This window comes from Scleropages formosus, chromosome 23 (assembly GCF_900964775.1).
Source record: "Scleropages formosus chromosome 23, fSclFor1.1, whole genome shotgun sequence".
NCBI classification, from domain to species: Eukaryota; Metazoa; Chordata; class Actinopteri; order Osteoglossiformes; family Osteoglossidae; genus Scleropages; species Scleropages formosus.
This window is the reverse complement of record NC_041828.1, coordinates 9,147,051-9,174,815: the sequence shown is the minus strand read 5'-3', so window position 1 is coordinate 9,174,815 and position 27,765 is coordinate 9,147,051. Positions and strand designations below refer to the sequence as shown.

Genomic DNA, 27,765 nt, shown 5'->3' with positions numbered 1-27,765 from the left:
TTGTTTATTATAGTGACACCAGGAAGTACTTCAAAAATGTAGGAAAAGCCTCTATGGATGTAGTGGCTCAGATTCTGATGAGCTGGAAATCATCTGGGATTTGGGGTGTGGACGCTTGACGGACAAGGGCCAGCCTCACATCGCCCAGTTTCCCCTCCAGCTTTCTCTTTCCTTGGAGGAAAAACAGCAGATCAGACAAGACATTCAGGTCAACCACACAGTACAGACATCAATAAAACCACCCACTTTCTAATACCATCTATTGCCCTAGTTGTAGATTATATAAATGAACTCTATACTTGCCAGAAACAGATTCTTTACATGTTGGAAACAAATACAGTACCAGTAGAACAACACATTGTGACAATTCAAATATAGGAGTACGTTCACACATTAACAGAACCCTATGATCAGAAGCAAAGAATGGCATAAAAATTTGCATCAGTTGATGCTACATACGCTTGTGTAACTGTGGAATGAGGCACTTATACATATGTCTATAATGGGACATGGTGGCGAGAAAGGAGATGCAGAACATCAGTTCCACTGCTTCATACTGCAGACGACCAGAGGAACATGGGGAGTCCAAGCAATCCCCTGAGACAGGTGACAAAGACAGATGTGGGAATAAAGCAGACATTTGTCAACTTTGCAGTGTTTGACCCAATGAATTAAAGTCAAGTATAAAGATGGAACTTACCTCTGTTATGCTGCCTTATGAGTAGATGAGTCTTCTTTGCCATCTTCCAGATCATCAGCTGAAAAAACTGGGGGTTCTTGCTGATCTTCTGCCCAAAGGGCAAATTCCGGGCACAGACATGGAATCTACAACATAGTTGTCACCAGTTACACACTACTACATGGACATGGAATAAAGTCAAAAGGTAAACATTACAGATCAGGTGCCTTGACATCACATTCAAGCTGCTCTTTCTAAAGTTACCTTTTAAACAGCTATCCTTGTGGCCATCCTTACAACACTATGCAAGGCCATCTACTGTCCAAACAATGTCAAAAAACATTTAATAATTATAATCACACATCATCAGGGTGCTGGATACTAAAAATAGATGCCTTGCAGACCTTTCCTACAGGCTCAATAAAGTCTTATCTATCTATTCAAAAACCAATTTAAAAAAAGTTGCTCCATTACAGTGTATCTTCAATGAAAGATCATCTGTTAAAGTTATAAAACAGAAACTCTGCAACAAAACTGTCATTCCAACAAGGGTGTATCCTACCTAGCTCGAGAGTTGCCTGTTCACAGCTGTGATAGTTAAACCAACATTTTGTTAAAAATTTATGGAGCTTTATTAACTTAAAGGTTACTTGAAATAAAAATGATAATTCATAGAATTCATGATGAGGCTGTTCAACAACCCCTTCAAGCATTATACTGAAAATCAGTGCTTCCTGATATCTGTGGTGAAGGACAGCAGCTTGTTGTGCACTCTGTTTACTCAGATTGTAATACCTGTAAGCCTGAAGTAGCACTATCTTGTAGATATTCTTGTACACGGCCGGCAGAGAGTTCATCTGCATGGAAACCACAAGTTGATATCATTCACAGATGACAAAAAGTTCATGGAAAAATTAACACTTAACACGGTGACTGAGAAGGTCAGGTGACAGTCAAAAGCACAAACACTAGAAAAATTCTCACTTTCAAATCCAAGAAAATGGCTTGGCACTTCAGCTTCAACAATGCCATAAGCTTCTTACTCATGTGCTGTCCAGCACATGGAGTGGAGCCCAGAGTCAGGCTCCAGCGCAGGGACAGGCCTGCATAGCTGAAATTTGGTCACATGGAAGACTATGGTTAAAAACAGGTGGCAAAATACAATGGCTGTAGGGTATCTACCTACTATAAATAAATTCTGCAACTGGATAACAAGTCTAAGCCCATTACACTTGTGATCATAATCATGTCCCATAAAAACAATTGTTCCACTGATAGCTTGACTACGAGTCCAACAAACTATGCATTTTTACATTCCCACCACCCATTGTTAAGAAGAATGTAATCATTTTGCTTTGTCACCACAGTACCGTAAGAGCAATAAAAAAAGGGTTTATTCGAAGAAAACCTCCACACCCCAGTATACTTTGCACTGTAACAAAAGCATTATGCTGAAGGAACAAAGTGCCACAAGATTCGACCACTGATTCAGATCCAGTTGTGTAACAACTGCTTAGATGAACAAGCCTTGCAGAATGTTTAAATAAACTATCAGAGAAAACCTCCTTTCTGAGATACGAGTGGACTGCAGAATGTATATTTATTCTGAACCACCAAAAGCCCTGTCAAAGAATTTGGAGCCTGGCATTCTTGAAGTCTAAATAGTTGATGATGTGGCAGGGGTGGGGGGAGGTGAGGCTGACCTTCCACCCGCCAACCTCCAACCTCCAACCTCTGCTTCACTTATAACCTCCACTTGTACTTGCCTCACCTTGAGTAGTCACCATAGACATCCAGGCTGTTGGTGTCCAGGAGAAGGCCGCACCACGGAAACAGGCAGTGAAAAGGCAGCTGGCATATTCCAGAGGTGTTGGTCAGATCATCCACGGCAAAGTTCACCACTACCTTCTCAGGGTTGGCAAAGCATCCATACTCCGGAACACCCGCCATCAAAGTTCTGTAGTCAAAGAATGAACATTAGGGGGATGACAGATCATCATTTTGATGATCACTGAAATGGTCACATAATATGTGAAAATACTCTTTTTTTTTTTTGGTGGGGGGGACTAGGGCTAAGATCATAAAGTAAGACTCACTTGAGGAAGAACTGAGCTTTACTTTGGTCAGGAGTGATTAGCAGGAAGTCATCCACAAGCCTCATTAAACACCTTTCAAGAGGAAAGTTTGCAAACAGGTTAGACCTCCATTTCACATCTTTTTTTCCCCATTTTGGAAGATTATGTGAAGTCTCTAGGCTGCTATGTATCACAGGTGTTTGTGAACTAAAAGAAAGGAGAAAGCTGCGTGGCATCATTTATGGAATGTTTACCAAATGTCTTCACTTGGCTGCAGCATCACACTGCTCCCTACTGGCCAAAACTAACCTTTCGGGTAAAACTCCTAACTATGGTAAACAGACACTGTTCCAAGGTATGTTCATTAACCACACTTAAGGTAACAACCCGAAAGCTGCAACCATCACACCAAAATCACAGAGCTCTTGAAAAAAACTGGATGAAACCAACTGGATCTAAGGATGAGACTTAGCAAAGCTGCTGCCAGCATAGTGGTGAGAGCTGCTGCCTTTGGATCTCAAACTGGCAGGTTCAAATCCAGCATGCTACTGTAGCCTCCTTGACGAAGGTTCTGAACCACTTGTCCCATACAGGGTTGCGGGGAACCAGAGCCTACCCGGCAACACAGGGCGTAAGGCCAGAGGGGGAGAGGACACACCCAGGACGGGACGCCAGTCCGTCGCAAGGCACCCCAAGCGGGACTCGAACCCCAGACCCACTGGAGAGCAGGACCCGGTCCAACCCACTGCGCCACCGCGCCTCCTTCCTTGAGGAAGGTACTTACCAGAAACTGCTACAGTAAAAATTACCCAGCTATTTAAATGAGTAAATCATTGTAAGTTGCTTTGGAGAAAAGCAGCTAAATGAATGTCTTTAAATAAGGCAAAGCAGGTGGCACAGTAGTCAGAGCTGTTGCCTTTCCATCTGAAATTCCAGTCCACGTTTAGTGCCCTAGAGCAAAGTACTTGCTCTGAACTGACACAGAAAAAATTACCCAGGAATTAAAATTTGTAAAAAGTCATAAGCAACTTAGTATACAGGATTTTTTTAATCATTTATACTGCTGAGTTTTTTTTAATGTATAAGTTCAGAGTAAGCACTACTTAGTAGTTTAGTATACAAACCTAAAATGTAAGTCACTTAAGAGAAAAGAACCAGCTAAATGAATAAATAAAATACTCTTGTACAATTAAGGGAGAAGGGTAACAAGCATCGAGACAAAGGTCAGATGACTTTGTAAAATGGCCATACCCTCCTTCCTCCGTAATGTGACGGAAGAGAGAATTTTCCATGTGTCCGTAACACAGGCAGCACAGGAACATGGACACCACTGAACCCTGCGGAATCCCACGGCATTGCCGGAAAATTCTGCAACCGACAGACTTTCGGTTAACAAAGAGGTCACAATGTAAGAAACTCCAGACCCTATACACAGAACCAACTTACTTCTTTTCAAACTGGATGACGCAGTGGGCCAGCATCTCCCGGAAGAATTCAAAGACATCTTTACCACAAACATCTGTGGAAAAATGCTGAAACAAAAAAGAAACGTGACACACCAAGTAACTAGTCCTACATCTCACTTTACTGCAAGACATATCCCACAGTGAAATTTAACTTGACAGAAGACCGCACTGAAAAGGAGCTCTCGAGCTGCAAAATCAGACTGAGCTCTGCCTGTGAAAAACAGTAAGCTGAAATGGTAATTAGCAGCTATTATTTAAGTTACCTTTGTCCAAGATAACTTAGGACGACAATGTTGGCTGCCCCACTCAACTCAGAATACCCAAGTGGGGCTGGCACAGCAGCATAGCTGCTCATTTAGGCCCCTTGCATCAGCAATGTCCTCACCTGCTCCACCAGAATGGTATCACGAATCTTCCCCACCTCCTGCAAGTCCGCAACAAAGTCTCTTATGGACGCCCTGGCGTTATCCTGTAGATCCGCCTTCCATGAAAGAAAACCAAAGCACAATCACACAAGTATACACAGAACCAGAGAACGGTGCGAGTCCACCCAAGCAACCCGATAAACACTGATGTGTGACAAACTGGACTTAAGACTGAAGCTAAAGAACCCACAAGTATCCCTTGAATACAGAAAGACAAACGCTATAGAAATCACAAAGACAGAGAACACACGCATTTCTTCCATGTGTTTTTTTATCAAATAGAGAAAAAAGATGTCCCACTGCAAGGCCTGGCCCTGCTAGCCGACTTGGTAGAAGAATTAGTTTAGGTTCTGAAGCCATACCTGTCGTCGGAAAGCCCTCTTCACACCCCCACCAGGATCAGCCCACACATGGGCATAGGAGCGAATGAAGAAGGTTTTTCTTTTCATGGGTAACAGCACCTCACTGACAACCTGCAGTAGTTTGTCATGAGGAAGGCTGTCGTAGGCTCCTCTAACATCCACCTGTCCGGGATTGACGCGGTCATGAACAAAGCAGAAACCTGAGCATCACAAGCATGTTTACACAAATATACATTATATCTACCCTGAGAAATGACCTGAACACACCTGGGAGTCCAATATCATAGAGATTCTCAGGACCCAGAAACATTTTACTGCAGCTGAAGAAGACTAACCTTCACAAAATAGAGCGGGCAGGGGTACTCCTTCTGCAGAGCTGAGAACTGACCCAGCACCCTGTGGATGTCTTGAACTCCAAACACGGTGGATCCCAGAAGAGAAGGTCTCTCCCGTACGCACACTTGCAAGACATTGTGCAGCTCTTTAAGACGTGACTGAAAGGACTGCAGAGGGGGGACAGACAAGAAGCGATGCACACACTGACATTCACCAAAATGACTAGAGGATTCGTTCTTCCACTAGAAAGCTGCATGAAATTAAATCAGTTTGTAATACCCGTGACAGGGTCATGGTGGCACTGCAAGAGGCAACACGTTTGGGAAGCTCGTACCCAACTGCGAAAGTTCATCTTCGTCATCCTGGTGATGGGCCGCATGCCACTTGACTTGGGGATGTAGCGCAAACGAAACAGTCCTACGGTTTTCGGCAGGGCAGCTACTTGCTTTTGGGTCAGCAGCTCCAGCTGGCCTTTGAAAATGTGATTGCTAAAGAAGAATGCATGTATTACATTGACGTTTTTCATTTAGCAGATACTAAAACCAATGAGCAACTTGGTACATTCAGCAACAGATGAAGAGCTTGGCATACAGACACGATGCTCACACATTACTCAAGTGACTGCCTGTTGAGGTAACAGTCATTCAGCAAATACATAGACAATCACAGCAGATGATGTTAGAAAAATGTATTTGTTACATTAGAAAAGGAGGAGGTCTGAAGGAGTATTAAGATGCTTGTACGCGGTAAGGGATCCAGCAGTGCCAAGGAAGAGAGGAGGCTCCTTCCTCCACATAAGAGCCAAAACCGAGAACCCGCAGACTTTTGATTTTAAATCCACCATGAGTGGAACAACTAAGTAGCCAGAGGTGCAGGACTGAAGTGCTCTTTCTGGGGTGTAGGGAATGATTTGCTGAAAGGAACAATTCAACTTAACTGAGACTAAAATCTTCACCATTGACTTTTTTCAGACTGAGCACATTACCTGAAAGCAAGGTCCTGAAGACGCCGCCACACGGGATGTCTATAGAAGCGCAATGCATTCTTCTGGCCCATGCTCTCGGTGACATAGAAAAAAGCCCGCACCAGGCCCACAACGTACCCGTCCACCAGCCAGACCAGGAACTGGCCCAGGGTACGTTCCCGATAGCGATGCTCACTGGGTGGACAACGGCCTAAAATCACGAGGAGAGGAAAACAGAGAGCACTGTGACAGGCTGGAGGAAGGAACAAGAAAGAGTACGGAATTTCTGGACCAGATTCTTCTTTTGAAATATCTCCTTTTCAAAAAGGAAAGTTAGTATTAAATTTCAGTGGGTAGTAGAGCAAAACACAGCCACTGCATAGTTAGTTTTCCTTTCTTTCTGTCACATTTAATCCTTCGGAAGACACGGAGTGTAGCGTTTTCAGCCGCAGACGTTTCATTACGAATCGAGATGCCATCATTACCATTTTATATATTAAACATTTTTTTTTATGCAAGGCTAAGTGGATAAGTGCAACAAGCAACAGCTGACTCACCATTCTTGCTGATCTTAAGCCAGTTGCAGTCATTTACCCTCATCTTCCACAAGAGCTGGGAGAGGGAGAGTCGGTCAAACTTGCCCATGCTCAGGAACCGTTTCACGCAGCAGAAGAACCGGACGCGGTTGTGAGAGGAACCCCAGAACTCATTAGGGATCACCCGATGGAGGCACTCCCGGGTGAAGAGGTACACCTGATGAGAAGTGTTGTGCTGGGGCAGGAGAGAGTTCATGTCTCCATCAGTACGCCCTATTGGACACATTCTCTCCAGCAGCTTGATGTAAGGGCACTTCCTGTGTCTGCGAAGGAGCTGGGTAAAGATGTCCTCCATTTGGTGGAATCGCTTGGGCAGTTTCTTAGGCTTCTTCTCCACACCATTCAGATAAGCCAGGCCTTCAAAGAAGACCAGCTTTACCATATCTCTCCCCCGAAGACGCCGTGGTCCATCTACTCTTCCCTTTAACTTTCTGTTGAGCAGAAAGCTCTTAAAGCCCTGCTCTGAATACAGCAGGCCCAGGATTCGAATGAAGCAGCTAGAAGGCCTCGGTGGAGGGAATGTACCTGACCTCCAGGCAGGACTCGCCACCACCAAGGGGACAGTAGATTTTTACAAAGAACTGCAGTTCTTTGTCACTCACACCTTCTCCTCTTTGGCAGCGGTTCCCCATCTGGCAATCCATCCTTCTCTTCCTGCTTTTCACAGTCCTTCTTCTCAGTGTGTTTACGCTTCCCTGCCCTGCTCGGTCTCTCAGCTGACCAGCGGGCACACCTCCTTCGCCCCTGACCACGAACTTCCTGTTTGGGTTTTGGTGTTGCCTTTCTTAGCCACCGATGCTGAAAAGATGTCTTTGGTTTGCTGAGACAGAACCTGGAACTGGTTTCTGTGGTGACACAGTCATAGATGGGCACACCGCACACCTGTAAGAGACAGGTGGGGGGAATGGCCAAAAAAACTGCACAGCTCTCCAGCAGGTATTTTGTAATATCTGTGCCCAGTCTCTGATTGAGCTTCTTCCAAAAGTCACTTCCATGAATATAGGCAGCACTCAAGGTGATTTCACCATGCAACTTAAACAGATCAGTATGTCCAAAGTGGGAGTCATACAGGACGTATCCATAAGAGAGCACGTTCCTCCTCTTCTTGTTCTTGATGGTGTTCAGCACAAATGCCAGCAATTCCGGCATTGTCGTTATCTACATAAGAGGTCAGAAGGTTAAAAAAGAACCCTTCATCCACTTGAAAAACTGATATTTGCTTTGCACAACAATTCTCAGGAATTCTGGAATGCCTGGACACACTCTCTGAGTTATTGGAATGACCTAGGTGATCATACCTGTAATATATTGTAACCTTATGATTGTGAGTCTTTGCACTGTGCACACAGACACATTTTCAATTTCCAGGTGTACAATATCTATCTGTATGGTAAAGATAAAAGATGCAGCATGCATCTTAAATGTCAAAATCCAACGCCTGGCAACTCGATCAGGCCATTCCTAAACCCCCAGAGGTTTACTTATGCCTCCTCTTCTTGTTCTTGCAGGTTTTTTTTGTTTTCCTTTCCTCAGTTGCCAGATGGTTCAAGTCAAAATAGTGCTCTGGCAAACTGCCTTCTTATTTTTACTATATTTTATCACCACCTATGTGTCACCTACACTGTATCCATTGCTCACTCTGGGTCACATTAAAAGCAACACCTTATAAAAAACGACAAGTTTTCAGCGGTGTAGTTTAAGACCTTCATATATTTGACGTTTTGTAAGATTTGTGGTTCATCCCGCATTATGACGGAACAGGAGTCCATGTTTTCAATCTTTATCGTAATTAACTGTGTTTTAACAAAGCGTAATGTAAGACACTCTGTCAGAGTTGCCAAGTGTGCTGAATTCTAAGAAACATGCTAAGAAAAATAACATTTTAATCCTGTTCGGTTATGATCGACGAACTGCGACAGCGTAACGAATTACTACATGCCATGCATGGTAATAGTTTTGCTGACAAAAAAAAGAGAGCTCCGGATAATTAACGGCGCACATTATATATATGGAAACATATATAAAAAAATAAAATATAATATTATATGAAAACAACACACACATAGCCGTTTTACAGAACCGAAGAATCGCCTGAGCGCTCCTAGCGACCCCGGCCGGGCCTGCCCGTGACAGAGCTCGCGCCCTCACCTGAGCGCAGCTGGGCGTCTGCCGCAGAACTCCGTCCCTGCACACGACCAGCGTCCTCGTGAACGTCCGGTACAGCTCCGAGTCGCTCGCCTCCACGAGCGTCGCCTTCCTCCCTTCTTTGAACTGCAGGCTCTCGGCGAACTCCTCCAGCGTCTGCACGAGCGGGTAGATGGACCGAAGCAGCTCGAGCACTCGGCTCAGGTCAAACGCCTCCATGCTTATGGAAAGTATGAAACTGAGGTTGGGCCACGGGAAAGGCTTCGCGCAGGAATTCAGCGCGTGGCAAGGGGCCGCGTGTGCGCGCTCTTACAACCGAGAAAGGGCGGCTCTTGGGATGGTGACGTCACTCAGCACGCCTACACTTGTGTTTCTCTTTAAGCCGGTCCACAGTATTAACACGATGGTCCGCGGGGAAGAGCGCGCGACGTATTTACTTGTCCACAGCGCCGCAGGTCCAGTGTCTGTCGCTCGGGTCTAATTATGCCTTTCAGGGCATTTTGAGAAATTAGACGTCAATTCGAATTATATAAACATGGAAAGACGGACAAGTTGCTCCTAATCTTATTTATTCTAGTTGCCACTTTTGGTCAATACGACTTACAATTTTACATAATCAGCTTTACGGCGATTTACACGTAATACAGTAGCCGTATTCTTACTGCTCAGTTGAGGGTAAGTACCTTGATCAAGAGTAGTAGAGCGGGGGGGGGGGTCACACCTTTAGGGTGCAAGGCCACAGCCGTAACCACAATGCTACCCCCTCATCTTAAATTGCTACTGTATACATTTTTTGAATCACAATTTTTATAATCAGCATAATAGATCACAAATAACTATTTTGTTTGATGTAGTAAAATATAACACTTGACATGAGGAAATGTCACCCAAAATCTTGCTTTCACAAGAGAAAGTATATTTATTGAAGCCTCAAAAATAAAGCGAAATAGACAAAGATGTCCTTGGAGTCCTCTGAGCTACGGAGCTCCTGTGTCGTCATGTCACACGACCAGTAGATCTGCAGGCGGAGGTTTCAGTGGGATCTGGCCCAGGGTGAATCTCTTTCCCATGAACTCTTTGAGCTCCTCAGGAGTTAGTTCACTCTGGGGTGTGAAAAGCTTATCTGCCGGACTCCCAGAGCTTGCTGCTCCAGCTGCTACCATTCCACTTCCAGTCCCAGTTACAGTGCTGCTTCCACCAAACACACTGCTGCCCTGTCCAGGAGATGCGCCGGCAGTTGGTGCCGAGGTAAACGAATTTCCAAATCCGGCGGATGTGAAGGAGAACCCAGCAACACTGGTGCTTCCAAATCCTGTGACTTGCTCCTTGTTGGCTACAGGAACAGCAAAGGAGAAGGTGGCTGCTGAAGGGTCAGAGGAAGAGGAAGCACTGCTAGAGGTGCTGGCTGAGGATCCAAACAGAGGAGCAGGCTGTGTGGAACCCAGGCTGCCAAAGCCAGTGGGGGCCCCTGGTGTGCTTGTGGATCCAAACCCACTGCTGGATGGTGCAAAACTGAAGGCATTGCTCTCTGTTCCACTGAAACCTAGAGAAAGAAGAGCACATTTTGTCATCATTTGAATTAATGTCACAGTTACTTAACCTGTACAGATAATGCAAAGCTAAAATAAAATGTGAAACTTGAATATATGGCATGGGGGGGGGTTTGGCCGGGTCCTGCTCTATGGCGGGTCTGGGGTTCGAGTCCTGCTCGGGGTGCCTTCCGATGGACCGGCGTCCCGTCCTGGGTGTGTCCCCTCCCCTTTCAGCCTTGCACCCTGTGTTGCCGGGTTAGACTCCGGCTTGCTGTGACCCCGCTCAGGACTAGCAGTTTCAGACAGTGTGTGTGTGTGTGTGTGTGTGTGTGTGTGTGTGAGAGAGAGAGAATACATGGCTGTATGAATCCAGTGCCTTGCAGTCAAGCCTTTCCTCCACAAAAATAGTTTCACTGAATAGTAGACAGTCACAGTCATTACCTCCTTTTCCAAAAGCAGAAGCTATAGATCCAAAACCAACAGATGATGGAGTACCTTGACTATTTAATTCAGTGATCTGTGGAAGCAAAAACAAAATATTCACATGTGCCTTTTTTTTTTTTTTTTTTTTTAAATTTACCTTAGTAAGCACCATGTTGTCCAGTTCATCCATATGCTAAACACGTAATGTTCATCATCAGGACATAGAAAAGATTTATAAACCTCATCCTTGTCCCATATAAGCCACTCAGCTGACATTCCTCTCTAAACAGTGACAGTTAACAGTACAATAATGAAGAGTATCAGTAGAACTTACCAGCTTGGCTAGTGAGGTGGAGTTCAGGTTCTTAAGCTCCTGCACTCTGCTTCTCCACTGACTGATGAGCTGTTGCACAGAGTTGGCCTGAAAAACACACCATAACATGAACTGAGATTTTCTTGTTTGTGACATCAAATGTGCCTCCAGAGACTCACTAGCAACAGAATACTATAAGAGTCTTTTCACTTACATAGGTTTGCAGATTTCCTGTTTCTCTGCATTTATAATACTCCATTCGCAATTCTTCTGGAGAATATTCTGGAAATCCTGCACAAAAAAAAAAAAGTTTTGTTCCACTGTTTTATACTAATGTTACTCCCAACCTAACAATATTCATATGACAAATAAGTATTAGGAATCATGCAAAGTGACACAAATTAGGAAGGAAATTGCAATCAACACTAAAATTATTGTGGAAAACATATAACATACAAAGTGATATTTCCAACCATTACCCATTGATTTATCAAAAGTTATGGTAGAAACATTAATAATAATAGAAGTTACCTGGGATGGAAGCTTTCAAAATGGAGTAACAGGAGAAAAGCCACTGGCCAGATGTTTCCCATATTTCCATGTCTTTGTGGACTGTCTCACTTTTAACACAAAAAATACACATGAAAGATGGAAAGGCACAGTTGTTCATGTAAATGCACAGACTTTTAGGAGACTGAGGAGAACTGGGAAAAAAAAGAAGAATTTTCAACAGGCCAATGTGAATTTACAAAATGTCCATGTATTTCAGTAAGAATGTAGAAGGTAGTTTGATGCAAATGTTAGTGTTAACCCAGGCTTTGCTTTTGTCTGGAGTCCACAGAAGATATCACAACTTTCGCTCATCCCCATTTCCAGTCAGTAAGAAAAAGCAACAGTACAAAGCAATTTAAACAGGGACAGGATGGCAAAAACAACTAACATGGGAATGAGGATGTTTAATGTGGTTTCCTTTCTGTATCTTCATTAACTGCAGTTTCAGTCTGAAATTTCCCAGTTGCTAAATGAATTAGCATCAATGTAATGTTAAAACAATCCTGAGTGTTTGCTGACAAAGCAGCAATTTTGCACTTGTTTGTTGTAAATTAATCTTTTGCACACTACTTACAGGTTCTTATTGTTGTCATCTTGTAAACCCCGATCGGTGGTTTGATGTGTATCCAGGGCAGAGAACCGGTTTTCAATGGTGAAAGTGAAATTGGAGCTCTTGAAGTCCCTGGAGCCCCCACCCCCCCTTCCCCAGTCGTTCCCTCCTCTGGAAAATGAGGATGGTGCTACATAGTCCCTGTTGGAGGACCTCTGTGAGGGGTTCACCCACACTCTGTTCCCAAACCCTGAAGGAAGGAGACAGTCATAGTCAAAATGCAGTGTGAATGGGAGAAACACAGACTATCAGGGTGTAAAGAAAACACACTGCTCAGAGGCAGTCTTTTTCAGTTTTCACAAAGGCCCTCCTTCAATACAAAATGAAAGCATCTACAAACAATTAATATCACAACGATCACACACAGGTTATTCCACGAGGGCCACCACAAACATCTCAACAGTCCACAAAGTGCTGGGATCCCACGTTGGTTAACAAAGAACTACTGAAACAAGCAGTTAATGTTGAGTGTAGGACTATGAGGAGAAACAAGTGTAGGACTATTGGAGAAACAACATGGAAAACATCCGCAAACATGTTCATGTCATGTCCAATGAACACCATAATGTACTGTTTATCAGCTCACACTAGTGACTAGTCACTTAGTATTAAATTAAGTGTCACTATTATTATCAAGTGAGAAATGCTAACATGATGTTGGAGAACACGTTTTATTACAAACACTTTAAAACAACATAAATTATTATAACTCTGACCCCATCATATTTGTGTATAATTCCTGTCAGCAGTTCCTGATGAGTTAGTAGTTCTGAAGTGAATGTTTATCTCATGATCTGTTACCTCCGCCGCCTCCTCGTTGGCCACCACCACCAGACTGCTGCTGCGGAACCCGGTTAGTGTTACTGTAGCTCCCGCCACTGCCTCCCTGTGGATGCTCGTTCCAGCACTTCTCGCCATAGCGACAACGGCCTTGAAGGAAGAAACTACACACGGTCATGTCTTTGCAACAACAGGTCAGGCTTCTCTTCCCTCGTTTGCACTATCCTACACTAACTTCCCACCGCGGCCATTTCGACTTCCGGTGACGTGGGCGCAGAATGATGACGTGAGACGCATTACTCGATGGGCGAGCTTTGATGAGTACTGCGCGTGTTCACACAAAAAGCAATACAGTAAAACTTCAAAGTTGTACTGTATAGGACATTCACCAGTTACACATATTAACAGATTCATAGGACATCCACATTTCAGCCGTCCCCATTTCCTCTCTTTAAATGAGCTACAATTCCATTTTCAGGATAGAGAATGTGTATTTGCTCATGTATTGGAGCACCCCATGTATCTAATTTCTGTAAGTAAAAAATCACTTTTTATAGCGAAGTGTTACTACAGCAGAACATCGTGCTTTGTAAAATGGAACCTTTTGTTCATTCTATAGCATTCATGTGTGGGGAACTGTAGACCATGGGACCAAACATTGTAAATTACCCTTGAATGGATGCTGATTCAGATATTTGTCATGACTCATGCACATGTATCATTACATCTGTAAATGAGACACATCTATATTAAATATTTTCAGATGCAGTTAAGATTTGATATTTTATGATATATTGAAATGCTCAAAGTGTCATCTTGAAGTAAATCTAACTGATATTTTGGGCAGAACAGCCTTTCCCCCCCCACCATACAGCACCAAACTACATTTCTGAACGAGGCAACTAAAAACCCTTCTACACAAAAATTTAATAACAATGAAATATTTTAAATTCAAGCACAGAGAAAATGCTGCTTAGCTAACTTTGGCAAAAATTATGCAGCCAATAAATTAGTCAGCTGAGGATGTACACAATCCTAGCTCTCAAATGACACAAGAGCTCGTACCAGAATACATTCCTATATCCAAAACCACACAGCACTGGTTAATAAAAACAAACACATAAATAAAGCATAGAAAACTGTTTTACATAATTTTATCTAGACAAAGGTCTCATGCCAAAAAGAGAGTCCTTCCGCTGATATCTCTTCTCCTAGGGATGGTGTTTAAAAGTTAATTCAGCAAGCTGCCACCAACAGGGTCCCTGATGTTTCCCAAGCAAAGAGGCCTAGACACAAGGCACATGGCTAGCTATGCTGATGATGAAGTAGATGAAGATTGCTGGGATTCCCCTTGCAAAGTGTCCTCTTCATTGGCTCCACAGGTGTCCACCACACATATGAGACAGCTGGTGACAGGGAAGGCACGGACCTTGCTGCAGGCCACCCACTTGTCTGTCTCTGTGTAGTACTCCAGGATGTGGCCCAGCCGACCCACGCCCTGGAAACCTGCCAGGACATAGATGACGGAGCCAACAGCTGCACATTTAACCGTCACTCCTTTCCACGGCATCGGCGATGCCATCCGCCACTCGTTCATCGCAATGTCGTAGTACTCGACCGAATCCAGGCCTCCTGCAAGGTCATGGAATGTGTCACATTACACTAAAGACTTGATGTGTAAACAGTTATCCCAAGAGACTAACATTTTTTTTTTTTAATACATTACAACAAAGGGCTAAACAGTGACATTAAGCATTACAAGCTAAAGATGAATCAGCACTCCTCTCCAACACTAACCTAATCCTTTGAAAATACTGCACGCTTCTTACTTCTACTCTAAATCAACAGTGAAAAGACCCTCCAGAGCACGGAGCTTCATGATCTGAACACAGCTTAGTGTTTTACAGCTATTCAATAAAATAACATCGAAAGGTAAGAACTGTTGATGCAGGAAAAACTGGAGCAATAGGTTTTCAGGATGTTAATATTTCTATAGGGTGTTGTAATACCACAGGGATTTAAAAAATAAAAAAAATAGACCGTACCAATTACATTCTGTCCTCCAACTGCATAAATTCTGTCATTTACAAAAACAAGGCCATGATTTTTTCTGGCTTCTCTCATGCCACACAGTTCCCGCCACCTGCAATGACAGCAGTGAATAAGAACTATTATTCAACATCTGGCAATTTAATTTACCAGTTTAAATCCTTTCAAGACTAAGACAAGATGTATAAAGTTCCACAACTGTTTGTAAAAAGATCTAAAGTCTGTCATTATTACACATCACAATACCATTTACTTTTGCATGGAAGGGCTGTTCAACTACAATGTCAGAGTGGTGCGAGACTCACTCCTCTGTGTTCGGGTCGTAAACCTCGCAGTTGTTGAGAACTCTCCCAGACACGTTGTTGCCCAGGCTCCCCCCACACACATAGATGAGCCCACTGGCCTCCACCATCCCATGACTGCAGCGTGGCATCAGCATGCTGGGCTTGTTCTGCCAGCTTTCCGTGCGCGTGTCGTAGCACTCAAACAGGTTCAGAGCAGAGTTTCCTGAAAGGCAGCAGCGGTTAGATGGTCAACCTTGAGTACAAAAGCCTGGACATAGTAGGACAGTTTCTGAGAAGTACTTTAATCAGAACGAGCTTTATTGCCAAGTATGTTCACACATACAAGGAATTTGTCTTGGTGACAGAGACTTCCACAGCATAGACAGAATGACAGTGACAAGACATGAGAAGATAGAATATGTGAATGAAGGATTAAAAAAAAAAAAAAAAAAAAAAAAAAACCTAATATACAAAAAGTCACTAGACATTGTATGTATGTACAGGTATGTTCTATACAAATGCAAGGGAATGTGAGTAAGAAATATGATGTGATAAATATAAATAGCGTTATGTATTGCACTGGTTTACTCTCTGGGGGGGGATTTAGCTGTTCATGAGGTAGATGGCCTGAGGAAAGAAACTTTTCTTGTGCCTGGCTGTCCTGGTGCTCAGTGCTCTGTAGCGCCGGCCAGATGGCAAGGGTTCAAAGGGGTGGCGTGGATGTGAGGGGTCTAGAATGATTTTGCTAGCGCGGGGGGGTGCCGATGATTCTTCCAGCAGTCTGAACTATCTGCTGTAATCTTCTGATGTCTGATTTCGTAGCTGAGCCGAACCAGACAGTTATGGAGGTGCAGAGGACAGACTGGATGACTGCGGAGTAGAATTGCAGCAGTAGCTCCTGTGGCAGGTTGAACTTCCTCAGCTGGCGAGGGAAGTACAACCTCTGCTTGGCCTTCTTCACAATGGAGTCTATGTGGGGCTCCCACTTCAAGTCCTGTGAGATGGTGGTGCCCAGGAACCTGAATGACTCCACTGTTGCCACAGTGCTGTTCATGATGGTGAGTGGGGATAATGCTGGGGTGTTTCTCCTAAAGTCCACAATCATCTCCACTGTTTTAAGAGTGTTCAGCTCCATTTAATTGAAATATTATTAGTAAAGGTTCAGCTGTGTACACATATGCTGCCTATCACAGGACAATGAGTAGCAAAATGTTAAAAGACATGGAGTCATAAACCTAGAATTTTGCCAGTTCAAGCCCCATTTCCTGCTGCTGCCTTACCCTTGTACAAAGAACAGCTACATCTACATTAGATGACACTTAAAATACCTGGCAGGTTAAGTCCTGTGCTCTTTTGAACCATTTGTCTTATTTCCTGAACAGGTAAAATTTGTGGAGCTTACCCACTTCAGAGCCACCGGAGGTGTAGATCTTCCCCTTGGAAGCGCAGGCGGCTAGGCTGTCCCGCGGGTTTGGCGGTCCCAGTTTGGAGTACCAGCAGTCCTTTACCACATTGTAACAGTCCATTCTCTTGATGGGGAATAGCTGTGACCCCCCCAGAATGTACACCACATTGTCCCAAAAAACAGATGCCGCATCTCTTCTTTTCTCAAAGGGGCACCGAATGTCTGTCCAGCTGTAATCCTAAAACCACACACGGAACACATCACTTGGAATCTGAGCAGCTAGACTGAAAGCGCAAAGCTATAGATCAATCTAGCTGCATGTAATGACTGATCAACAGACAAAGAACTGCCAAACATACAAACAATCAGTTACACAACATCTTTGAAAAAGACAGCCCAGATTCTTAATTTGCTAGTGTTGCTCTTGGTCCGTTTAGGCCGTAACCAGTTTTTTTTTCCCCCCTCCCTGGAAAAAAGTCACACACTGTACTTTGGGGTTGAAGTAGCGGCACGACTGTGGCTGCGATCCACCGAAGAGCGCAATGCGATAGTCGTGTTTTTTGCGTCGCGGTCGACTGCTCTCCCCTAATTCTTCACGGTCTTCAGGAGACAACAGATGGTAGCGCATCCCACCTGAGAGCCAGGGGAACCAGATAACACAGATCAATACAGCTGAGGTTAGGTCACAAGGTAAAACCATTTTCCAAACCATCATTTCACAACCAGAGTCAATCAATACTGTCACAACAAAACAAATTTCATGATTTTAGTTCACAGAATATCAGGTAACAAGGTCTACTATAATCACAGGCCTCGTCTGACCGTTCACCTGTAACTTTCACAATCAGCGAAATGATGTTGAATGAGCTGATATCAGATGATATGTTAATTGAATGTAAAATTATTGGTGAAATTGAATATTTGTGAATTTACAGCAAAACATACTAATGACCATCTTCAGGCACTCTGGGTTGTCCTGGATCAGGGGCTCTGCCTGGACAGTTTTGCTCAGGAAGTTCTTGGACACAAGAGGGAATCGAACTTTGGCCAGTATGTCCACAATGTACTGCTGCCTGTTTGGCTCGTCGTACTTAAGCCACCTGATCGCAGCATCGTATATCTGCACAATTAGGGTGAAAAACAGAAGGGGGGGAAAAATAATAATCACAAAATTTAAAGAAATGCAACACTACCTTGGTTTTTAATGACCGGTGTGAGAAAATAATGCAGACTTGCTGTAAAGATGTCCTTTTACATCATTTTTTCTGACGCTCATTGGTTAGAGAAGCTACCTGGTCCTCAGCTCGGACGGTTAACGTGTCCTGGTGCAGGAGGTGAGTCACTCTCTTAACATCCAGCTGCAGGAACTCGTCCATTTTGTAGACTTCAGTGAAGTGCTGGTGAATGAAATCGTCGGCCGTGGCTTTCAGCTCAGGGCAGTCCAAACACTCTGCCAGAACACTGATGCCTGTGAGAACATGCAAAGACGCGCTGCCATGAGACCACCCGAAAAAGAAAAAGAAAAAAAAAAAAAAAAAAAAAAAAAAAAAAAAAAGGCATATTCGCAGCTACTGAACAGCATTACAAGCACAGGGTGTGCACAAGTACAGCTCTCTAGAAACTGTGCCAGTGCTCAGTTGCTCTTCATTTAAAAAAAAAAAGGTGGGACTTTTCAAACTAGGCTTTCTTTCGAGGCTCTCTCTTTTTTTTGACCGGGTCCCGCTCTCTGGCAGGTCTGGGGTTCGAGTCCTGCTAGGGGTGCCTTGCGATGGACTGGCATCTCATCCTGGGTGTGTCCCCTCCCCCTCCAGCCTTGCGCCCTGTGTTAGGCTTCGGTTTGCTGCAAGCCCACTTGGGACAAGCGGTTTCAACCTGTGTGTGTGCGCGCACGCTTTGTTTTAATAGGAGAGGGGTGTCAAACTCAATCCCCATAAGACTGAACATTCAAATCTCTCTAGTGTCCTCTCTTAGCTGCCTAATTACAACACACTTTTGACATTTTGACTTTATAAATGAGTATTGCAGCTATTTCCTTGTGTTTGGAAGGGTCCCATTTCATTTTTTCAGGAGGGACACACAAAAATGAATCAACAGCTGATCAGAAAACTAACTGGATCAGTTAGTGGCAGGTAAGACGGGTTGAAATGGACTCCAGTATACATATTGCATATTGTCCAGGGCTGAGTTTGACAGCTCTGACTGCTCTCGGGTTCGCTTACTGTATCAGACCTTACCCAGACAGTTTGATGCATCCACCTGCTCCTTAAGGAAATCCACACACATTTTCTTCACTGGTTCAATCTGATACTGATTAGCAGCATCTAATAAGGACTGGACATTGTTGCTGTTGACAGAGATTCTGAGAAGCAAACATTTCAGAGGGGGGGGGAGAAAACATCAGTCTGTGTAAGAAATCTAAAGAACGGCTGAGTATCCACAGTGGTGAAACTGGACAGACTTGGACATTACATGAAATGAGTAATTTACAAGTAGAAAGAATTGCTAAAAGTTACGAGGACGAACGCAAATGTTAGAAATGCTCCGTAGAATTTACAGACAACTGTAATCCTGGTACAGATTTACATTACTCATTTAGTATTTGACACTTTTATCCAAAGCAACTAACAGTGCTCAAAGCACACACTGTTTTTTTCTAGTATCACAAGTGTATTCTTCCGGTAAGAGGCAACATGCCCCGTGGTGAAAGTTCATCATTTATACTCATGGCAGCGCGTGGACTTACCGCGCAGTGTAGACGAATTCAACAAGTAACTCGATGATTTCCGGTTCAGCATTCTTCAGCTCCACTTCCCGGGATTTGGACTCCAGCATATTGGCTTATTGAACAGCAGGAAATAAAACAAGAACTTTAACAACTGCATAGAAGTTTCATTTCTTTCGCAGCTTGTAATTCATACAGTAACAACTGTCTGACTGAAAGCGCATACAAAATACACATGTATCAACAAGGGCAGCATGGCAAGTAAGGCTCGTGTCTCACGGCTCCTGGACTGCAGGTTTCAATCTGGTTCAGTCTGGGTGGAGTTTACATGTTCTCCCCACTTTAGTGCAGGTTTCCTGCAGGTGCTCCAGGTTCTTCCCCTCATCCAAGGACATGTGCTTCAAGTGGACTGGTCTCTAAATTTCACTTAAATTGTGTGCTGAGTGACTGCGCTGTGATGAAGTGCCGTCCTATCCAGGCTACACCCTCCCTTATACCCTTTACATCTGGAATAGGCCCTGGTCCACCATGATCCTGCACTGGACAAGAGGTTCCTCATGATTGACTGATTGATTAATTAATTTGATTGATTCAATAACACAAACAGATCATGGCTGAAATTTAAAATGGGCTCTGAAGGGTGTTCTACACAAACAACCCCATTCCAGAACCAGAGCACTGAGCCACTGTGATGTCAGCTGTGCCACACGTGTGGAAAACGCACATCTGGACAACAACTGTGCGTGTACACACTGACTGACGGACATGGGACTTACTGGTGAACATCAGGTTGAAGAAGTGACTGGCTGCGGCCAGGACCACCCTGTGGGCCGGAATGTGCTTCCCCTGGACCACGAGGATGACGTCACAGAGGGTTCTCTGCGCGAGACGGGCTCCTGTTACGCACGCGTACGGCCGCGCCGAACGACTTTAAAGCAGAGCCGCGCAAACGAACGCGCTCACCTGTTTCCGCAGGTTGTTCATGACACCCATGATGCTGGAGAGCAGCCGGTATTCCTCTTTGGCGGCGAATTTCTTCTCGCACTTCTTCTTGGAGCTCGACGCCCCCTTGTCCGCAGCCGCAGAAGCCATGACGTCCGCCCTCACTCGTCGAGACAAAGGCTTTGGCTTTGCGAGGTTTGCGCTTGGAGAAGTGGCTCGCAGGAGCAGAGGCTCGTCGCGCAGTGACCAAGCCTGTCTCCCTTCCTCCTCGGGCTGCAGCTAACTAACTGGCCGATCGCTGCATCTGCTTCCTTCCGCAGCCGCGGCGATTCCCCTCCAGACTGCCCGGCGCGCCTGTGCAGAAAATGCGACCTCTGAGGGGGCAGGCTTGCCTGCTGTGTGGAAACCGGGTGGGTGTCGTGTGCGTTGCGTTGCGTTGCGTCGTGTTATTTTCGCACTTGGAGCCGCTTTGTTCGGGCAGCTTGTTCCCTCCGTCCCAGGGATCACTGCGTGCCGGATAGATATACACTGTGCGCCTCGTGCCTAGATCCACTCCGCCACCTACCGTGGGCGGAAGGAACTGTGAGATATGGAATCATGGGGAAGGAATCTGTTCTTTACTTCTGCGCACTTCATGTATAAGAAGAGCATCGCTTTGCGTGCTGTAGATCTTGCTACAGATATAAAGGCGTAACCTCGTGCACAGACCAGTTTGTCCACATCCTGAGGGCGAATTCTTACCTATTTAGCGCGTGGCCTTCTAATCTCCCCCATTTGCCATGGACGTCGTTGTTGCGTCACTGCACACACACAGATCTGTTCCGACACCTACTGCGCACGCGTGAAATTATGAGCGCGCTCGGGCAACGGTCAGTTTTAACGCACGTTTCATATGCAGGTTGATGTGTTCATTAAGGTCAGTATTACTATTCGTTTGGTAGTTTTTACACGGATTACTACTTAGCGTTGAGCTTACACCTTGGTCCACGCTGACTTTGCGCTAATACATGATGGAACTAAACTCCTTATTCGTACACCTACATAGCCGCTACGCGATGTAACGCACGAGGGCAATTTGGCGCCACCTAAACTGAATGTCTTCGCAATCATGTGGGAAGAAACCCACGCAGACAAGGGGGCGGATTCGAACCTACGGCCGAGCAACTGACGCGCTGTTGAGTGCAGTGTTAAGTGCCATCGTGAGGACAAAAGATACTCTTTTCTCCAAAGCGACTTGTAGTGGTAAGGTTACAATTACTTACCCATTTATACAGCGGGATAATTTTCACGAGAGCAATTTTAAAGTACTTCACTCAAGGGTACTACAGCTGGAGGTGGGATCGAACCTGCGACCTTTAGAGCCAAAGGCAGTAGTGCTAACCCCTACGATACCACTTCTCCTAGTTATAACTGATATTCAGATGGAGATTTGCCATTATGATTACATGATAGGAGTGCCGGATCACTGGTAGTGTAGTGGTTGGTGCTAATGCCTTTTGAAAAAAAGGTTGCAGGTTCGAATACCACCTTTGGCTTCGGTACTCCTAAGCAAGGCGCTTACTCTAAAATTGCTCCGTGATGGAGTCCATCCAATGTAGAAAGACTCGCTTGTATAATCATGGGTAGATAATGTGAATAACTAACTTAGCTGTAACGTGTAAGTTGCGTTGGGCGTCAGCTAAATTAATAGGTTTTTTTTTTTTTTTTTTTTTTTTTTAAAAATACATCGAGTAGGATAACAAAAAAACACTTTGAAAAGTCGTGCATAATTTTTGCACGCACGGGCTCGCACCACCTGTCCTGTGCGGATAGAAACAGCAGCAGGTGCGACGAGTCTGAAGCGCCTGCGAGGTGACCGAGGACACTGTCCCGCACAGCGATCCCATGACTGCGACGTCACCGAGTGAGGGTTGTAAAAGCGCAGTGTTTCGACGCACACGGAGAGAGCGGGACGAACATGACGGCTCTGTTGTGTTGCTGTTGTTCTCAGGTCGGCAGCTCTTCGGAGGCCGGTGAGGTGCGTCTCCCGCGCTCGTAATAAATCACAGTTCGGCGAAAAGTTGCGCGCTTCTCTAGTCCTGCTGCTGGTTGTCTAAGAACTTCTTGTTGCTGAGGGTATATAGTTCCATTTAAAGTTCGTAGAGAGTCGGAAGTTGTATATTCAGTGTTTCGATTTCCGAGTGTAAGACGTAATAAAATGCAGGTATTATTTTGGGCAGGGTTCATGTGGCGGAATTTTTCTCAAACGATATCGCCCCTTTTTCTTTATGAAGTTGCACCGGTCAGTGTTCATTTCAGGAGAGTGGGGTGGGGTGGGTTAAATGTTTCATTTGACCGATTCGCCTGTATTTTCTTGATTTCATCCCACTCTGTGGTGCAGAAAGATTTGTAGTAAAACATTGGCCCCAGTTCGTCCCAACGTAATGGTTTGTGTCAGTTTTTAAGAACAAAGTTTTTGTTAAAATAATTTCTAAAAAGTAACTGACTGAACTGCCCATTGAATTGATGTCAGCGTTGAGTGAATACTTGACACACTTATCATTACTATATCGGTGTGCAGTTTGCATGTCCTCTGTATCTCTTGGGTTTTTCCTGCTGCTCCGGTTTCTTCCCACAGTCCAAAGTCATGTACTTCAGGTGCGTGTGTGTGCGTTACATGGCTCTGCAGTGTGGAAAGACACACAAGAAATTTGACAGATTTAATTTCTGCACCACCTGCTGGCCAAATTTCAGACGTGAAGCTTGATAGTGAAAAACACATTTATGTTAGTTTCATATTTTGACACTTTTTTTTTTATTAACGAACACAACTGGGAAATCTGTTTAATTCCTTTTGTTTTTAACCCCAAAGTCACTTTTATTTCTAAGTTGCAATCAAAAAGGCTAATAAGAGAAGATAAGCCTTTACAGAGCTGCTACTCCTGTATTATATGTAAATATTTGTGTACCTTTAAAAAAAAAAAAAAAAAATTGTACAAAGGTTTATCAGGCTTCAGCTATCCTGTGTTTTATGCACCTACTCAATCGCTGAACATTGGTGCTTCAAGTGCAATGTAACAAAGTAGGTTTACTTAATCACATGTCTGCAGCCATGTCTCTTTCTCCTAATGTAATACACAAATTGTATTTTCCCTGAGATGTATTTGCTTGGGAGAAATGAAGAAATTTAATAAAAACTACAGAAACAAAATGACTGAGGATAAACTCCTACATGTCATCTGAAACCAGTTGCCCCATATGGGGTTGCGGGGAACCGGAGCCTAACCTGCTAATATAGGGCGATAGGTGGGAGGGGGGCACACTCAGGACGGGACACCAGCCCGTCGCAGGGCACCCCAAGTGGGACTCGAACCCCAGACCCTGCAGAGAGCAGGACCTGGTCCAACCCACCGTATACCCCCCCCCCCCCCGCGGATAAACGGTCTACTCAAATTCAGCTTGACAAAATCAATATCATAAACTTCTGTTATTGATCACCAACACTCAAACATCAGACATGATCAGACCCTGTAGTTTGGACCAGTTTTACTGATGTTAATCGGTTGGGAACATCAATAATGGGTGTATCTCGTTCACTCCCATCAAAGATGGATTCTGTCCAGTGTTCACCTAGAATCACTTTGCACTCAAAGATGATGGTAGATGTATTGGTATAAAGTGCAATCTTTGGTTGTTGTGTGTTTCAGAGAGAGCCTCTGCTTTTGCCACAGTCAGCGAAACGAGTCCCTCGAGTAGCCCCATTTCCTGAGGATTTCACATGTGAGATTCTGCATAACTAATTTACATACTTGGAAGTGTTTGATAAATTGTACAGATTTTTATCCCAGATGGATTATATTTCTGATGTTGAGTCTTAAATTGTAATTTTAAATATCAGATGGTATAACAATGTCAGATCATGCTGAAAAATTACATCTAATGTGCTGCATCAAGGCAGTTACATGTATATGGAGACTCTCCTGCTCTCGTTAATCAGGTCGGAACCTATCCCAGAATCACAGTGCAATTTGTCACTCTGTATGCAAACCCATACAATGCTACTTGTTAACACACATGTTCCTCCATAATGAGAATGTGCAGCATATTATGCCTTCTCCCCCCCTTAATGTTGTTTCATCATATACACTTTGAATGTTCAGCATGTTTTGTGTTGCAGACCCAGATGAGAAGGATAACAGAATGACACCTAAGTGTGTTGGAGTCCCAGTGATTGATAATTACTTTACAGACATTGCAGAAATGTTTAACCAGCAGCAGGAAAACTACAAAACCATGACAGAATGTTTAAGAAGCTTGAAAGACAGCTATCACTGTTCCCATGGAGATGGTCTTTCTGAGTGCTTGATGAAAATGAGAGATGAGCACAGTGAGTATCAGGCAGAGGTGGGAATATCAATGCTTATTACATCTCTGGATGGTTGTCTCTCTCCTGTACGCTTATGTTCCAAACAATTACGCAGCAATCTGTATGAATAAACAGAAGTTGGAACATTCTTATAGTCTCTGTTACAATACAGCTGTTATCACCTGTGATTATTATTAAAGTAAAATATAGCCAAGGTGACTTACTTACAATACTACCTTATTGTATGAAAAAATGACACTTTGGCTTGGTACTTTTCTTAGGCACTCTCAGACCGAACCTGGAAATGAAGGGTTATGAATTCTCCTTAGTGTTGTCATCAGACATAGTGCCTGAAAAACTGCAGAAGGCTCAGGAATGGGTGAAGACCCTGTGTCTGACAGCCAAGGCTATCACAGCAACAAGCACCAAGCTCCAGGAGATGATCAAATGGGTGCTGCAGTCTGAGGAAGACTTCATGCGGCAGGTCAAGAAAGCCACTCCAAACTTTCTTGACCAGCGACGAGTTGAAAGCAATCTGAATGAGGACTTGAAAGAGGTCAAAAGAGCCAAGCAACAGTCAAAGAAATATGGACAAGAAGCTGGTGACCTTGTTAATGAAGTGGTTCACCTTACTTCCATCAGCTGTAATCCATAACCCCTAGAGGAAATGTTATAATAAATGTAATAACCAAGATGTGGAAGATTAAATGGAGAATGTGTTTCAGGGTTTAGGGAACTGTAATTACATGTAATTGCTTTTTTTTTTTATAAGGCTGAGTATTAAATAGGTGCAGCTGTAGAAAATTAGAAGACACTTAAATAGGAATATGTTCAGTAAAGTCATTTTAGTTTTGACAGTTTCTGTTGTCTTTCCTGTATCTCTGCACCCTGTTATATAGCTGATATGTTATATCGGTGAATACCAGAACAGATATAACAGTAATCTTAAAACACTTCTGAAGAACAAGTGTATTAGAGGCCAGGCCAAAACACATGGTGTGACAGTTGCTGTTTTTCTAGGACAGCTTCAGCAGGAGCCTACCCTCCCAAAATATCCTGCTCCACTGAACATTTCCATGCTACATTATTCTTCCTTTTGTTTTGACCTTAATTGGATCTGAAAGCAGGAGGCTGCCAGTAAAATGTTTTTCAGGTTAATATGCACACTAATGATTTAAGCTCCAAAAATTGACAATAAAGAGTGGGTTCTAGATCACACTGGTGATCTGAAAGAAACTTTCTGCTGTTGCAATTAGGAAAGTTGCAGATGAACCGTATCATTGAACAGAAAGTCTGCATAAAATGCAACATGCTTAAGTCTGTTTTTATGCATGTTTAGAAATTATGCAACATTTGCATTTACAGCATTTGTATTGCCCACACCTTTATAGCTGGTAGTCCAGTGGTTGGAGCTGCTGCCTTCAGACCTGAATGTTGAGGGTATGAATCTCACCTCTGGCTGTAATACCCATGAGCAAGGTACTTACCCCAAATTGCTCCAGTAAAATTACCCAGCTGTATAAATAGTAAATAACTGTAAATATCTCAACACCGTAAGTCATTTTGGAGAAAAGTGGTAGCTAGATAAATAAATCTAAATAGGTGACTGTAACTTAGGCAAATGCTATTGTGTTGTATTAGATGTTTTCAACTGAAAAATTGCAGCAGTTGAGTAATATATTTTTTTCCTAGGAACAAATGGCTGGAACTGTTGATTGCAGGCTCTCCAGTTAATTATGAAGAATGATGTGTTTAGTTGTGCCAGTATCATAATGGGTGAGTGGGTGCACCCTGTGGAATTGGTGCACTAAAAACAAAAGGTCTGTCGGAAAAAACCGTTTGTACTGCTTCTGTCACGGTGCCTTTTATACTTATTTTTATTTTACTATAGTCTTAAATAGAGTAATTTTGTGAAAACTTACAAGCAATGCACAAATGTTGCTGTTTTTAAAGGGGTAGATTTTAATGAGTACATTTTTTTGTATATCTTGTTTCTGAGACAAGTAATGTTAAAGTGTCAAATGTATTCATGCAAATTCGAAACAATATTGGTACTTAAATTACAGTTCTACATTATTTCTGTGTTTCTGTAGTTTAACAAACTTAACATACTGTTAAAAAAAAGGGAATTAGAACAAACTATTTCCCTAGAGATAAACTAAATTATGGAAGTCATTGTACTCTATTATCACTCCTATCCCTCCTCTTTTTCAATGTCCCCTAAAATCACACTTTAATCCTTTGAGACAAGAGATGTAAACCCCACCAATTAAACAGTCTACCTTGCAATATCTCTGGTGTCTTTTCTTTAATTGTGCTTTTTATCAGCTCATGTATGACCTATCATATTGTAATTATTCCCCAAGATATATATATATATATATATATATTTTTTTTTTTAATTTTACCCTATCACATCACCATTTCTATTATTTTTGTGAAGAATATTTAGCATTTGAAGGTAAATGTATATTATACTGTAATGTAAATATCTTGCCATGAATCTACATCACTTTCAGGTGATCATTTTCAGTTATTTTAAATGCAAGAAGTTAAATGAATTAGTTACGCTTCAAAAAAGTCATGTTTAATTCATTTATATAATCATAATGGGACATGATTGATATATGACTATAAATTATAACACGTGATTAAATCAAGTTAGTATGTGGTAAACCCAATTTTATACTGTAAAAAGTTATTCTGAAAAGCATTCTAACAAAATACAGCATGCTAGCCTAGAATAGAGTGTTATTTATT

The 27,765-nt window shown here is 43.3% G+C and overlaps 4 protein-coding genes across 8 annotated transcripts; 1 reads left to right on the top strand and 3 right to left on the bottom strand.

The window, feature by feature from the left end:
* Window positions 1-48: 48 nt before the first annotated feature.
* tert (telomerase reverse transcriptase) lies at window positions 49-9,424 on the bottom strand. Its single transcript, XM_029248498.1, has 17 exons — window positions 9,052-9,424; window positions 7,508-8,061; window positions 6,865-7,466; window positions 6,329-6,518; window positions 5,678-5,831; window positions 5,343-5,510; window positions 5,008-5,169; window positions 4,606-4,701; window positions 4,201-4,286; window positions 4,006-4,122; window positions 2,776-2,847; window positions 2,451-2,636; window positions 1,664-1,790; window positions 1,475-1,536; window positions 701-825; window positions 460-597; window positions 49-171 (listed from the first exon to the last, which is right to left on the bottom strand). The coding sequence occupies exons 1-17, from the start codon at window positions 9,265-9,267 to the stop codon at window positions 68-70; spliced, it is 3,159 nt and encodes a 1,052-aa protein (XP_029104331.1). The 5' UTR covers window positions 9,268-9,424; the 3' UTR covers window positions 49-67.
* A 184-nt stretch (window positions 9,425-9,608) lies between these two features.
* nup42 (nucleoporin 42) lies at window positions 9,609-13,547 on the bottom strand. Its single transcript, XM_018750481.2, has 7 exons — window positions 13,280-13,547; window positions 12,443-12,668; window positions 11,848-11,936; window positions 11,531-11,607; window positions 11,338-11,424; window positions 11,022-11,097; window positions 9,609-10,591 (listed from the first exon to the last, which is right to left on the bottom strand). Exons 1-7 carry the CDS (start codon window positions 13,434-13,436, stop codon window positions 10,050-10,052), a joined length of 1,254 nt encoding a protein of 417 aa, XP_018605997.1. The 5' UTR covers window positions 13,437-13,547; the 3' UTR covers window positions 9,609-10,049.
* Window positions 13,548-13,895: 348 nt separating this feature from the next.
* On the bottom strand, window positions 13,896-20,880 carry klhl7 (kelch-like family member 7). The gene is made up of 11 exons (XM_018750480.1): window positions 20,682-20,880; window positions 20,495-20,597; window positions 19,740-19,833; window positions 19,231-19,355; window positions 18,289-18,464; window positions 17,942-18,116; window positions 17,487-17,629; window positions 16,994-17,234; window positions 15,613-15,814; window positions 15,304-15,401; window positions 13,896-14,890 (listed from the first exon to the last, which is right to left on the bottom strand). The coding sequence occupies exons 1-11, from the start codon at window positions 20,808-20,810 to the stop codon at window positions 14,568-14,570; spliced, it is 1,809 nt and encodes a 602-aa protein (XP_018605996.1). The 5' UTR covers window positions 20,811-20,880; the 3' UTR covers window positions 13,896-14,567.
* Window positions 20,881-21,023: 143 nt separating this feature from the next.
* On the top strand, window positions 21,024-26,472 carry LOC108933427 (uncharacterized). 5 transcript variants are annotated; one of them, XM_018750483.2, is made up of 5 exons: window positions 21,587-21,902; window positions 22,395-22,677; window positions 24,347-24,419; window positions 24,817-25,026; window positions 25,287-26,472. In XM_018750483.2, exons 2-5 carry the CDS (start codon window positions 22,618-22,620, stop codon window positions 25,658-25,660), a joined length of 717 nt encoding a protein of 238 aa, XP_018605999.1. In that variant the 5' UTR covers window positions 21,587-21,902; window positions 22,395-22,617; the 3' UTR covers window positions 25,661-26,472. The 5 variants fall into 5 exon arrangements, with proteins under 5 accessions (XP_018606000.1, XP_018606001.1, XP_018605999.1 ...); XM_018750484.2 differs by lacking the exons at window positions 21,587-21,902; window positions 22,395-22,677 and adding an exon at window positions 21,024-21,070; XM_018750485.2 differs by lacking the exons at window positions 21,587-21,902; window positions 22,395-22,677 and adding an exon at window positions 21,500-21,576.
* The last annotated feature ends 1,293 nt before the right edge of the window (window positions 26,473-27,765 follow it).

What these genes read in the sequence shown, in the direction of transcription:
- LOC108933427 (XM_018750483.2), top strand. Translation starts at nt 22,618, where the DNA reads ATGACGGCTCTGTTGTGTTGCTGTTGTTCTCAGGTCGGCAGCTCTTCG. An exon ending in GCTCTTCGGAGGCCGGTGAG is followed by an intron (nt 22,678 to 24,346) that starts GTGCGTCTCCCG and finishes TGTGTGTTTCAG; the next exon opens with AGAGAGCCTCTGCTTTTGCC. An exon ending in ATTTCCTGAGGATTTCACAT is followed by an intron (nt 24,420 to 24,816) that starts GTGAGATTCTGC and finishes TTTGTGTTGCAG; the next exon opens with ACCCAGATGAGAAGGATAAC.
- nup42 (XM_018750481.2), bottom strand. Translation starts at nt 13,436, where the DNA reads ATGACCGTGTGTAGTTTCTTCCTTCAAGGCCGTTGTCGCTATGGCGAG. An exon ending in TTTGAAAGCTTCCATCCCAG is followed by an intron (nt 11,608 to 11,847) that starts GTAACTTCTATT and finishes TTTTTTGTGCAG; the next exon opens with GATTTCCAGAATATTCTCCA. An exon ending in CAGGAAATCTGCAAACCTAT is followed by an intron (nt 11,425 to 11,530) that starts GTAAGTGAAAAG and finishes TGTGTTTTTCAG; the next exon opens with GCCAACTCTGTGCAACAGCT.
- tert (XM_029248498.1), bottom strand. Translation starts at nt 9,267, where the DNA reads ATGGAGGCGTTTGACCTGAGCCGAGTGCTCGAGCTGCTTCGGTCCATC. An exon ending in ATACCATTCTGGTGGAGCAG is followed by an intron (nt 4,287 to 4,605) that starts GTGAGGACATTG and finishes TTTTTGTTTCAG; the next exon opens with CATTTTTCCACAGATGTTTG. An exon ending in GTCTATGGTGACTACTCAAG is followed by an intron (nt 1,791 to 2,450) that starts GTGAGGCAAGTA and finishes ACCAAATTTCAG; the next exon opens with CTATGCAGGCCTGTCCCTGC.
- klhl7 (XM_018750480.1), bottom strand. Translation starts at nt 20,810, where the DNA reads ATGGCTTCTGCGGCTGCGGACAAGGGGGCGTCGAGCTCCAAGAAGAAG. An exon ending in GGATGCATCAAACTGTCTGG is followed by an intron (nt 18,465 to 19,230) that starts GTAAGGTCTGAT and finishes ATGTTCTCACAG; the next exon opens with GCATCAGTGTTCTGGCAGAG. An exon ending in GCCGCTACTTCAACCCCAAA is followed by an intron (nt 17,235 to 17,486) that starts GTACAGTGTGTG and finishes GTGTGGTTTTAG; the next exon opens with GATTACAGCTGGACAGACAT.